A 13,700-nucleotide genomic window follows, 5' to 3' on the forward strand; every position below is an offset into this window, starting at 1 on the left:
CAAGACTGGCCTTCAGAAATTTCAGGCCCCAGAGACCGGGGGAAAGTCTAGAGCAAGGAAAACATTCCCCTGGTGGAAGAGGATTACATTAGAGAATACTTAAGTGGACTGGGTATACTTAAGTCCATGGGCTGTGACAGGATGCACCCACAAGTGCTGAAGGAGCTGGTAGATGCCATTGCGAGGCTGCTCTCAATAATCCTTGATCAATCATGGCAACTGGGAGAGGTGCCTGAGGACTGAAATAAAGCAAATGTCACTCCTATCTTAAAGAAGGATAAGAAGGAGGACCTGTGAAACTACAGGCTGGTCAGCTCACCTTCATCGCTGGGAAGGTGACAGAGCAGCTAATCCTGGACAGCATTACCAGGCATATTAAAAGACAAGAAAACCATCAAGAGTAATCAACACAGCTTCACGGAGAGGAAGTCATGCTTGACCAACTTGATAAACTATCATGAAGTGACTGGCCTGGTAGATGACTGGAGAGCAGTGGATATTGACTACCTGGACTTCAGTAGGCCTTTGACACTGTCTCCCATAGGATCCTCATAAACAAGCTGTTGATGCACGGGCCGGGTAAGCAGACAGTGAGGTGAAGTGAAAACTGGCTTAATGGCTGGGCTCAGAGGGTGGTGATCAGTGGGAAAGTTGCTGATGACACAAAACTGGGAAGAGTGGCTGATATGCCAGAGAGCCATGCTGACATTCAGAGAGATCTCAACAGGCTGGAGAAATGGACCAACAGGAACCTCAGGAAGCTCAACAGGGGGATGTGCAAAGTTCTGCACCTGGGGAGGAACAACGCCAGACACCAGCACACACTGGAGGCCACCCAGCTGGAAAGCAGCTTTGCAGAAAAGGACCCAAGGGTCCTGGTGGACCATAAGCCAGCAATGTGCCCCTGCAGCAAAGAAAGCTAATGGTGTCCTGGGCTGCATTAGAAGAGCATTGCCAGCAGGTCACGGGTGGTGATTCTTTGCCTCTATCCGGTACTGGTGAGGCCACACCTGGAGTACTGTGCCCAGTTCCAGATTCCACATACAACAGAAACATGCACATACTGGAGACAGTCCAGCAAAGGACTACAAAAATGATTATGGGACTGGAGCCTCTCTCCTGTGAGGAGAGGCTGAGAAAGCTGGGACTGTTCAGCCTGGAGAAGAACAGGCTCAGGGAGGGATCTTATGAATGTACATAAATACCTGAAGGGAGGGTGAAAGGAGGATGGAGCCAGGCTCTTTTCAGTGGTGCCCACTGACAGGACCAGAGGCAGTGGGCACAAATTCAAACACGGGAGGTTCCTCATGAACATCAGGAAACATTTTTTCACTATGAGGGTGACTCAACACTGGCACAGGTTGCCCAGACAGGCTGGGGAGTCTCTATCCTCAAAGACATTAAAAAGCTGTCTGGACATGGTCCTCGGCAGCCAGCTGTAGGTGGCCCTGCTTGAGCAGAGGGTTGGACAAGATGACCACCAGAGGTCCCTTCCAACCTTAGTCAGTGTGTGATTCCTGCCCACAAGTAGCTAACATTATTGTACATACCAATGCCAAATACCTGAGAAAAATCAGCAGAAATTAAACTTCTTATCCACCACTCTGAACATAAAAATGGCAAAATTTAATGGACCAAAGAGTCTCTGACTTATCCTTTGGAAGACAGGGGGCAGAGGGGGCCTGGGCTGTAAAATAAAAATCATTCCATACCTGTAAACTTCCCTTAAAGATCTAAAAATAAATATCTAAAATAAAACACCTCTTTGGACAGACACATACTACAAGGACTACAAGCTCAGTATCTAAACAGAAATAATTGCTTGAGAGCCTAAGACCACAAACATTTAGAATCCATAATATTTTCCTCTTTAGTAATGTTGTAGCCTTTCACTATCTACAGTAAGACAGTAATACCCAAGTAGTTTTATGTGCATGCACACTAAACATTTATCACAAAAGCTAGATTCAAAACATAGCACAAGCATATACAATCATATTCAAGGATTAAAATATTGTCCTTTATCATTGTTTGGAACAAAGATATAACAATGTTGCAGACTGACTCACAAAAAGGAAAGAATCATTTATTTATTTACACATATAACTCTTTCAGCAATTAGTGGAGCAGCACGTGTCTAGTATTGCAAATTTAGGCTTTATGTGCCGAGTTCTAGAAGTCACAGCTGCAAACAAGGATGTGTCAAACTTAAAAACCTGGAATCTTCACATTCTGTGTCAGGAGTGTATCACTGACATCAAGTGGTGCAAATCAGAATTGCAATACTAAGCCACCGAAGAAAGTCATCCAAACATGGAACTTTCAATGGTTGACACTATGTTTGAAAGTTGCAAAGTTAAAGAAAAACTAAAAGGAGATAAGAATTGCAGAGTGTCACTAAGTTAAATTATGATTCTACAGTGCAACTGATTGTGAAGTAAACCGTTTCATTCATATGTTTTTAAGAAAGATCAGAACACCTTTGAGTCTCACGAAGGTGGACAAACCACCTCCCCTATCATTCCTTCACACAAGATCCTTAATAGGCTTGGAGAGGAAAGGTTCATTTTCTTCCATAGAATTCCTTGGAGTTAAGGAAACTAGAAGATTAGAATACAGAACCTATTTATAAGTAATTTCTTCACAATGTATTAGTGATGAGTAATCCACTTCAAGCATTCATATTTTTCTAGGAACCTAGAAAAAACTGTTAACCAGACAAGAGCACCCTGGATGTCGTTCTGCTAACCTAGTTTCTCCTGCTCCCAAAGACAATCAGGATAGCAGAAGCTAACACCTCAGATTAAAGCATTTCTGTTGACACTTGTTTAAGAAGTGTGTTTTTAACCATATCAAGTGTCTTAATGGTTAGGGATGGGGGAAAAAACCCTGCTTTAACAGCAATAGTTTCAAAAGAATGACAGCTTCTGCTGCAGAAATATACCAGGTCCATTACAAAAGCTATCTGAAAAACCCATCAAATTGTCTGCGTATTTTCTTCTCTCTTACAGTTACAAAAGACTGACACAGCTATGAGCTTCCAGGGCAATTACGTACTGGTTGTGAAAAGGGAGACTCAGCTACACAGAATAACCGTAAGAATATCCTAAACTTTGTCTTACAGGATAATAAACTCTTCAACATGGCAGCCTTTACATCAGGACAACCAAACAGCAACCACAGAAGAAGAAAGAAACAAAACCCATGAAACACAGAAGAATTTTGATGTCACCATTAAATGTAGATATGTCTTCTTACAAAGCATTTAAATGAGCTCATGCTTCAAAAAAGAAAAAGAACAGGAGGATACCAATTTCCCAGAAAAGAGACTCCTTTTAATATATTTTTACCACAACTGAAAGCCAATTCTGAAGCTTCTTACCACTTCTGTTGATGTTTCTGCATGCTCAGAAGTAACATGTTCTTGAAGAGATGTTTCTGTATAACCCATTTTCCCACAATAAGGACAAGTAAAAGACTGTGGCTGCTCTACAGAGAAAGCTTCTCCACCATAGTACAAATCTGCAACAGAAAGTGTTTAAATGGAGGTTACTTCAAAGCAGTAGCACCATTTATTTTGTTCATGTAAACCTCTGTTTATAAATGTACTTCAATGTAATCACTGCCAAATTAATCTGTTACTTTATTGAAACTGCTATCTTCATCTTGTATAAAGGCCATAGGCTGATATTCAAGAAGCATTCAATTACTGATGACAAAAAACAGACAGACTACCTTTCATTTTCATTAGCAAACATAACATAGTTTTCTAATATTCAGTAGGAGCAGACTCCTATGATGCTGCTGCCGATACTGCCAAACCTTTGTTTTTCTGCCACCCTTCTTATCCCCATGTACAGGGTCACATACAGAATTTTTCAATCATAAGATGAGTTATCAAAAGCTGAACTCTCAACAGTACCTCAAAAATTCAGATTAAAATTTAGAAATCCTCAGTGATACCATGTCAATATTTATGCCATAGCTGAACCACTGCTTCACAATAGAAATATCTCAAAATATATAATATAAAAGATTAATAGTGAAAAAGGAATCTGATTATCTGTTACACACTGGTTGAAACTTTCAGGTGTGTTGAACTTCAGTGCTTTTGCACTACTGATGAAAAGCAGGCACTTTTATGTTGCTAACACAGAAGTTCCCCAAACTTAACATGAAAATTTACCAAACCATGCAAGAAAAGAAGGCTTTTCTCTCTCCTCTGCAGGTATTATGTATTCTACAGGAAACATGAATAAACTTCACATTCACATCAAGATAAAAAGACTGAATTTCTCCAGCAAGTACTGTAGAATTTTTTCACTGACATTTTTTCTAGGACTCACTGATAAGTAACTGAAAAATGTTTTTATAGAATTATGAATATTCTGCTATGAATTAAAAATTGGACAAGTCTGAATAGATACTAGAACTCCTGTTCTGCACCACAAGGCAGTATCTACCTAATGTGCTAGGAATATGTCCTTCTGACAGCTTAAGTTGCAGCTTCCTAAGGTTTATGACATCTGCTACTGACCTCTCTTTAGGACATGACTAGGAAGAACAGAACAACATTTTTGTTTCTGCAGCCTTACAAAAGATGATGCTTAAGCTAAAAATGTACATACCTATAATCCACTATATTAACAAATAGTATTTTACACATAACTAGGCTTTGAGGGCCAACACTCCAAGACCAATACAGGAAATTAACTTCTTAGTAACACACTAATATGCAGAGTTAAAGATACAGAATCAGACTGAATACACTGCAGAACAAAGATTATGTTCAGTAAGTCCCATTCTCCGTATTTGGAAACTGCTCCCAGAGAATTTAAATGCTTGAGAATGAGAGAAAGATACCCCTTTAACAGGCATGGTATGAAATGCCCAAGTAGACAGACAGCCTTGCCAAAGAAGAAACACTACCTGACACACTGAGCATTTTAACTGGTTCATCAAATTAACTATCACACTAAGTTGGAGTACCATCTTGAATCTACATTTATTTATTCACATACATGAGGAAAACATTATGTCCAACTATCCAAAGTAAAAAGTTCCCAGACAATTAAGTCTTAAGCAGCATTTGAGGTTCCATTAGATATTTTATACAATAAGGCACAGAAGTAACTTTTCATTTGAGAATGGAACTGCATATCAGATACGATTGAAACAGAGAATTATACAGACTGAAAGTCAGCATGAATGTAAGTTGGAAGACATGTCCAAAAGACTAGCACCTCCACCCCCCCAACCTGAAAGTGGTTTAGTATAGTACCGGCACAAACAGATGCCTGGAATCATTATTAGAAGGAAATCCCAAAGGTCCTTGCACAACATATATCAGGACTCAGTTCTAAATGCATCTGAGTCACCCAACACACAAACGATGGGCATTTCCTTGACAGGTTGTCAGGCATTCAACTGGCATCCTAAGAACAAGACATGTGGTATGTCTTAATTCAAAACATCTCTTCTTACCTGATCCCCTATAAATCCATGGGAAGAGCCAGTGAAGATAATGAAGAAGGAGGTCTACTTCCCCACATTTGCAGGAGAGGTCACTGGCCAACACCTAAATATACTATATTCAACTGAAGACGACAATACTACCAGATTGGAAGAAAGCTTCTTACAGACTCTTAAATCTGCTTGTTTGGTTTATAAGCTAAGTATTAATCAGCTTTAGAGTGTGTTCCAAATGCACAAAACCAGGAACAGCAGCAAATTCCCCCACAAAGCTTTTAAACTATCTGTAGTTCTTATCCATTACTCACAGTAAGCTTGTGTTTATTCTGTATGAGTAGATTGGTACTACAATTACTCTGGCAGATGACCAGAAAAACTGGGTCTGAGGCAGGATTAGACCTGACAACCCCTATGTACACGTGTTAAGCAACATCATCCTGCAAGATGAACCAATTAGATTTACTTACATGCACAACTATCTTTTGACTTGAATAACTTCTCTAAAATTACAGCACACGTTTTTCAGATGGTGACCAGTCTTGTTTCCAAGTCTGCCATTCTCATCTTATTTACATGATATGCAATAAAGACTTATATGAAAATTAACCTGCTCCAAGTCTGAGGTGTTATGGAGACTGTTTCAGATACAACACACAGAAGATCTACATAATTCACAGAACTTCAAGATTTTGGAGCTCCTAACCAGTGCCACTTCAGTACATATTTCACTAACTACTCCTCTGAAAGTTTCTCCAAGACTTTGGAGAAATTCAGACTCCCATTCTGATGTAGTCAAAAACCTGAGTGGGGGTAAAAAAAATTACCAATATGCCTCAACATACTCAAATACAAAGAGCTTACATATGTCATGGTTTCAAATGAGGAAAGCACAAACAAGGTTTATGTGGGACAAAGTTCTAAGCAGTCACTAAAACAGTCTCTGAATGGATCAGCCATACAGACTCCCGAACAGATCTTTTTTCAGAAAAATGTATCTGTAAGGCAAAGGATTCAAAATTATGGCAGTCTAGAACAGATAAATGCAAAATGCTTCAATGAAGATGGAGAAAAGAATCCTCCTTGCAATTATATGAAGAAAAATTCTAATGAAAGCAGCTCATTACAGAAGTTGTTACAGTATAAAAGCATTCTTTAAAAAGCATTTTTAAAATGCTTTAAAAGCATCCTTACTTCTACAGTGTCATTACACAGAGGAAATGTAAACTTCAGTTCTCACTTTTTCAATGACATAAAGATATAACAGAGTTAGAACTTAAGTAAAGATTCTGGGAAAAAAAGTAAGATGGCCAAACTTTGGAACTGAATAGTTAAGAAGAATTCTAAATCTAATTGCATTTAATCTGCCCAAACAGCACATGCAAACACTATATTGTTCTCTGAAACTTAATAATTCAACAAGAACTTCTGCAAAAAAAATTCTGCCTACCTGCAGGAACAGCAAAAATGCCAGTCACAAACACATGAAAAGCTAATGACAGTTTGTTTAGTTGATCCTCTGATTTCCCTCAAGTTTTGGTATCATCCTCATGATGATTAAATACCTATTTACTAATCAGAAAACTGAAATTCTCCCTTGTTGCAAACATACACACATACATGTAAGAATACCAAGTTAAATTTTCCTTTGAGGACTCTTTCTAGCTGAGCAGACTCATTTCTGGGACTTTTCCAAGTCCTGGCATCTTATATACTGATCTGGATAAAACAAGATGAAAATAACTTGAAGGGGCAAGCTAATGAAAAAAGGGGCAAATCAACTTATTCTTTAGATGATCTGCATATAAAAGTAACATCTGCATCTAATACCTAAAAAGAAAAAAAAATCCCTCAAAATTACTGGGTAGTGTGAAAACCTCTACCTATAAACCTCATTATTTCATGAATGTAAGTATTTTCAAGTAAGGCAGAAGTACCAACTCCAACTTTGCAGCTGAGCAAAGGGCACAGGGCCACAACCAATCTGAAGAGAGTGGTAAATAGACTAGCATGCAGGTAAAAGTATCTTTTCTTTGGGTATGTTGTTAGCTCAGTCCAAATGTCAAGAATTCCAGCAGGACACACTGTTCTCTCAGAAAGGGGAGAGGTTTGGCAAGTACTGTCAAATCCTGTGTTTCTGGTCTTTGCTTTTAGAGAATATGAAACAAGCCATTTATTAATTAAGAAAATAATAATCTGAGTTCTTTCCAGTCTCCTGATTATACTCCTGTGTGTTCTCCCACTCATAACTCCTTCCACATCTTTCTCATAATACGCAGCAAACATACATGCACATGCCAAATGAATATGCCTTCATCTGGAAAAAAATTAAAAAGTGCACCTGTCAGAAGTGAAATCAGTCACCAGCAAATCCAAGTATTTTTCCTTTGAAAGTTTATACCTCCCTTCTTTTCTCCTCCTCAACTTTAATCTCTCTCCACCTCTTACAATCAAAATCTGTCCCTTCTCTAAGCTGAAATACAGGTCACCAGATAAGTTTTCTTTTAAACTAGAACATAAATTAAAAAACAAAAGAGGTTTAAGTGATATCATAAATCTTTGTGTCTAACTTTAGCACTGAAGTTACTGAATGGATATTTCTCCGTGTGTTTCATTTTTACAAGTACATCAAAAATCCTAAAAATTATGAACACAGTCATGTGACTGACTATCAAAGGCTCATTTGCTAAGGAACACCCTAACAATTAGAGGTAGCATGGAGAAAAAGTGAAAAGGCCATGCCTCCATGGCTGAAGAAGCAAGGCAACCTACAATTGTATTACTGTTTTCATTTACAGTTGTATTACTGTTATGATGCAACTGGCCCATGACCAAAGAATTATCCCTTCTGGCCACAAAGAAATGTTTCAGATAATGTATTTTGGTTCTTTCCAAATACCTTCCTACACAAAAGCAGGAGTCCATAACTCTTCAAACTCCTCTGGACCTCTAAAGCTCTCTTTTCAAAGCAGCTAGGAAGACAGAGTTCCTTAGTAAAAAAGAAAACCAGACTAAATCACATTGCTCTAGGAGAAGATTCATTACACACACTGCTCATCAATTAGAGAAACAATACAAAGGAGTAAAAGGATCAGAATACTGTCTAAAGAGGACTCAAGAATAGTTTATGAAGTTAGATTTCAAGCTTAACAGTGTTTAGACATTATAGCTTTTCTTGGCGAAAAAAATTAACGTGAAAACTCAACCAAAAATATGAGCAGTTTTGCTTTATTATCCATCTATAGCTACAGACTGCTTGTATTTAACATTTAAATCTAACTAAAACGTTCTTAAACTTGGCAGGAGGTTAGTAATGACATAGAAGTACAGTAGGATTCCTTAGATAAAAATCAGTCTTTCAAAGAGATGATTCAGGACTACATGTTGTAACAGCTTGTCCTTGCTTTCTGTTAAGAAATATTGCTTTACAAGGGTACATAGCACTTGGGAATTTTAGTTTCACTTTTCTTCATATGAGTAACAATTTCAATTTCATATATACATATATATATAAAAATGTTGGCATCATACAATATGATGTGCATTTGATTTAATTTTTTTTCAATGTTTGAAGAAACTAAACAGTGGCAACACACCACATTTAACAAAGTATATATATTCCTGTATTACTAATCAAGCCGTCATACCATTCAAAACAGTATTACCCTTAAAACTTCTGGTAGCTGCGCTTTGCTGCAGATTTTCTGAACAAAAAACATTCCAAAACCAGCTAGTTACTCTGCTATAAGCTTAAAGACATAACACTTACCTACCCTCTATTTATAAACTTTTGCATAAAGGAATGGGTCAACAGGAATCTTAGGAAATTCAGCCCAGTCCTGCCACAGGCAGGCAGACCTGGGCAGCAATGCTGGCAGGGCCAGGGAGCAGCTCTGAGGAGACGGTGCTGGGTGCAGGGGTGGGCAGCGAGGGGCCAGCCATGTGCCTAGAGGAGTACAAGTAGGGGTGATCCCCTCAGCACAGCACCCGTCAGCCTCATCCAGGCACTGCATCTCATTTGGGGCCTCCTAGTACAGGGGAGACAAATCCAAGTGAGTTCAGCAGAAGGCCATTAAGATGGCAGGGCTGGAGCACTCACCCTCTGAGGAGAGGCTGCAGGGCCAGCACTGGTTCAGCCTGGAGCAGACAGCTTTGCATCACCTAACAGCTGCCCCCATACCTACAGATAGGATCAAGATGTAGCCAGGCTCTTCACAGTGCAGTACAGGAGGACAAGAGGATATAAGGAAAAACATTTTCCCCCCTGTAGACAGGCAGCAGAACAGGATACCCAAACAGCCCCTGTGCCATCTCCATTCCTGGAGGTTTTCAAGACACAAGTGGGCAAAGCCCTGACTAACGTGGTCTGACCTCACAGCTTGGAGCAGAAGGTTGGACCAGAGACCTCCAGAGATCCCTTCCAACCAGAATTATCTTATGACTGATCCTATGAAACAAAGACGCACAGTGATACAGCTGTAGTACTCATCTAGACTCTAATATTTTGTTAATCATCAATGTTGTCCTGCTTAACAGACTGGAGGGATCTACTCTCAATGGGTGGGATCTCCATTGACCTCACTTGGAGGTCCTCCCCTTTCACTACAAAGGCAGTGGAAGAGCCATGTTTGCTACAGTAAAATGCCAGCTCAGTTGAATCTGGAAACAGCTGCTCATTCCTTCCAGCCAGAGCATCACTATTTCTATCTTTCAGCAAATTTCCAGTACAGCTGTGTCTAGCAGGAAGAAACAGCACATCCTCCATTTTTCCTTCGTGCAGTTTCATCAGCTGCCAATCTCAGTATTCAACCTCACAGCCAGATAGCACTGGGCTAACTGCTACAGTGTGAGAGACATGCTGCTGGGGCTGACAGTGATTACACAGCAGGTATTCAGTTATTTGTCCAGCAACAGTTGGGTGTTTTGTTTCCCCAGCAGGCATCAGGGCATTGGGCTGAACAACAGGCCTCAGCTGCCTCGACCAACCTCAAAGCAGACCTCCACACATACCCTCTGCCCATGGGCTACATCTAAGGTCTGGCCATGAACTATGCTGCAGCTGCACCCAGCGCTCCTCCTGCCATAAATGGGTCTCCTGCAGGGACCCCACAGCTGAGTTGTTATACTTGCTTTGTCTGGGACTGTCCACAGGACCTGCTGCTGTTACCAACCTGCCCTGCACACCCTTGTCAGCGAGGACACTGCCCCCACCTGTGCGGTAGTCACCCTCAGCTCCTGGTTTGTTATTCCTTGTGGAGCAGTTCTGGCCTTGCTGCTCCTTAACAATAAGAATCACATGCGGAAGCCATGAACAAGCAGAGATACTAATGAGGATGAGAGAGGATTTACTAAGCAATGCCAAAACAGCAGCTGTTGCTCAGTGGCAGGGTCAACTGGCTGGGGAGCAGCTCTGCTGAAAAGGACCAGGGGATCCCAGTGGATAGCAAGCCAAACATGAGTCAGCAGCGTGTCCCCCTGCATCACTTGAAGGCATATGATGACCTGCACTAAATCAGTAAGAGAACAACCATCAAATCAAGGGATGTTGTTATGCCACGTTACCTGGCACTTGTTAGGCAACACCAGCAACACAGAGTTCAGTTTTAGTCTCTCCAATTCAAGACAGATATTGAAATAAAATGGAGAGGATCTAAGAGGTTTTGTGTGTTGTGTGTGCACACACATGTTTGTGTCCACCAAGATAGTTAAGAGGACTGGAGAACTTGACATAAAAATGGTTGAAAGAAGGGTTCTTCCACCCCAGAGAAGGCTCAAGGTGGATATCATCTCCAACTTCTCATACTGAAAAAGTAGTTGTAGAGGTAATAGAGGTATGCCCTTCAAAAGGAAGCATGGTGACAGGTTGCAGGCATAAGCTGCTTCAGAGGAAATTCCACTTAAAGGAAACAAACAAAAACCCCAACATTCACTGTAGGAAGAAAATGCCAGAATAGGTGGCCCAGAAATGGTGAAACATCCCTTGAGGGAAATATTCAAGACTTGACTTGATGGGATAGCCCAACTTATGTCCCTGCTTCCAACAGAAGGCTGGATCAGATGATCTCCAGAGTCCCCTTCTAAACAAACTAGGCTATTCTGCGATGCTCTGACTTAGCAAGATACATACTTACCAGACAGATCTTGTTCTAGTAGTTAAAAAAATCACAAAAGCCTCAAGCTGAATTCTGGTGAATCCAGTCAGACCTCACAGTACACTTTATCAAGGTAATCATTATTTAAGCAGCTCCCTTTGTCTAAGAATTATGCACAAAAGGTGGCAGGATCTTCTGTCACATAAGCACCTGAGCTGACAAGTGAAGGTACACTTGTTCTGTATTCTGATAGAAGTAACACAATATGATTTTGGCAGAGAATTCTACTAAAAATTTGTATTACTTTGCCAGTATAACCCTTTTAAAATCATCGGGGTAATGTGCAAGCCACATACTTAAAATCATAAAGCATCTTAACAGCTTAGGATTCTTTTTCAGAGAAAGAAAACTGGGAAGTTTGCTCTGAACTGCTCCAGTGTCCTGACAATCTGTCCTGCAAAAAGCACAAAAGTACGATGACTGCCTGGTAAGCACATTCCTGTTCTTTACACAGGCCTATTGCAATTCTACACTTCGACCCCTCAGAAATAAACTACTTGGACTTGTGCTTTAAAGGCCACTTGTCATTACATATGACACTTCATATTTTATTTTAAGCTCTGTCCCTGTTACAGCAGCGTATCATTCTTGGTGCGTGTGTTAAAGCATTTTTTCCAGCGTCTCTTGTGGGGACTGGGAAACAATAGCACTACCATTGTTCTGGATCACATCTTGCTTCAAAATCAATACTAGGTCATACACTGACTCTTGAAAGACAAATCTGCCAACCAGATGGTACAACAGTGAACACATCTGTAGCCAGAAATCAGTGGTGCTTCTTATTTGTTTTCAGTATTCTTATACAGACTCCTGTACTAGTCTGAGTCTCAGGGGGAGGAATAAATCAAAAAATACCAAGATGATAACAGAAGCTCCTTCAGAGCACCTGAAGAAGTCCACCTTCTTGCAATATACGCTGCAACATTATTACAGTACCTAGGAACCCTAAAAACTGATCAGAATTTTCATGGAGGTAAACAATGTTCACTTTTTCTATGTGGAAACAATCCCAGACACATAGGGTCATCCATGTTATTAGCTGTCAACCACAAACCTGAATTTGGTCACAGCTTTAGGCACAGAGTACTTAAGCAAACTCCACAGTTATCTGCATATAGACACTGCTGGCCAGAATAGTGGTGGGAACTAGAAGTTCAGCATCCTTTTCATCAGCTGCAGATGGACCTTGACCAGATTATTCACTGATCCCCATGTGCACTCTTAAAATCAGAAAAATGACACTAACTTCCTCTGAAGTGCTTGCATCAGTTTTGCAATGCAACGATCCCCCACTCTGCTTCCTTCTCCTTGGTAAAATACTCATCTTTTACCAGCTGTTCACTTCCCTCCCCACCATCAGCAAAAACTCTAAGTTTACTCCTATTTAAAACAGTTTTCATACCTTTGAGTCAAACCTGGTTATAGACAGCAGTATTGAAGTTTGTCAATCGCCAAGTAAACTACAATTCACACACCTACCTCTATTAACAGCCTTCCATTCTGTGATTCTACTGAAGTTTTCCTTACTTAGGAAAACTCGCTACTCATACAGTCATACATTAGAAAACATTCTTTCATTTAAGTTCCCACATCACTAGGAAGTGACTGAAGACTTCATTACTTCTATGCCATTTAGTTTTACATTGCCAGTCTTGCCCTTGAGATTATTTTCTTTTAACCCACAAATATCTGCTTCCTTGGTGATTTGTAATATTCACTAGTACAGCTATCCTGACAACTCTGAAACAGGTCATTCTAGACTAGTTCTACCATTCATTATTGATTTTCTAATTAAACTTAACATTCCTTAGATCCTAATTTTTTGGATGTTTCTCAAAGTCACATAATCTCCTTGGCTACACAAGGCCCTTTGAAAAGTTACCGTAGTTTCTCTAAGCATCTGTACAATACTGTAAAGGCACACTCCTTTATGTCTTACATTCTACAGTGAACTGTAAAAGAAAAACATTGTAAGAATGATGTCACAGACCTTCCTGAGCCCCAAGGAATATGTTATTTCTAAATATTCCCTAATTTGTTCTCCAGTGTATAAGCTTACAAGGTCACTAGTACTCGGGT

General features: G+C 40.1%; 1 protein-coding gene across 3 annotated transcripts in view; it reads right to left on the reverse strand.

Moving 5' to 3' along the window:
• The window catches only part of LOC104017578 (E3 ubiquitin-protein ligase KCMF1), a 53,701-nt gene that overhangs the window by 13,317 nt on the left and 26,684 nt on the right, over window positions 1–13,700 (reverse strand). For all 3 annotated transcript variants that reach the window (XM_087741231.1, XM_087741232.1, XM_087741230.1), the window contains one exon: window positions 3,383–3,522. In XM_087741231.1, coding sequence (XP_087597357.1) covers window positions 3,383–3,522 — 140 coding nt within the window. The remainder of the gene's footprint in view (window positions 1–3,382; window positions 3,523–13,700) is intronic.

This window comes from Nipponia nippon, unplaced genomic scaffold (genome assembly GCF_047370975.1).
Source record: "Nipponia nippon isolate SJK-2023a ecotype South Korea unplaced genomic scaffold, ASM4737097v1 scaffold_8, whole genome shotgun sequence".
In the NCBI taxonomy this organism is placed as follows: domain Eukaryota; kingdom Metazoa; phylum Chordata; class Aves; order Pelecaniformes; family Threskiornithidae; genus Nipponia; species Nipponia nippon.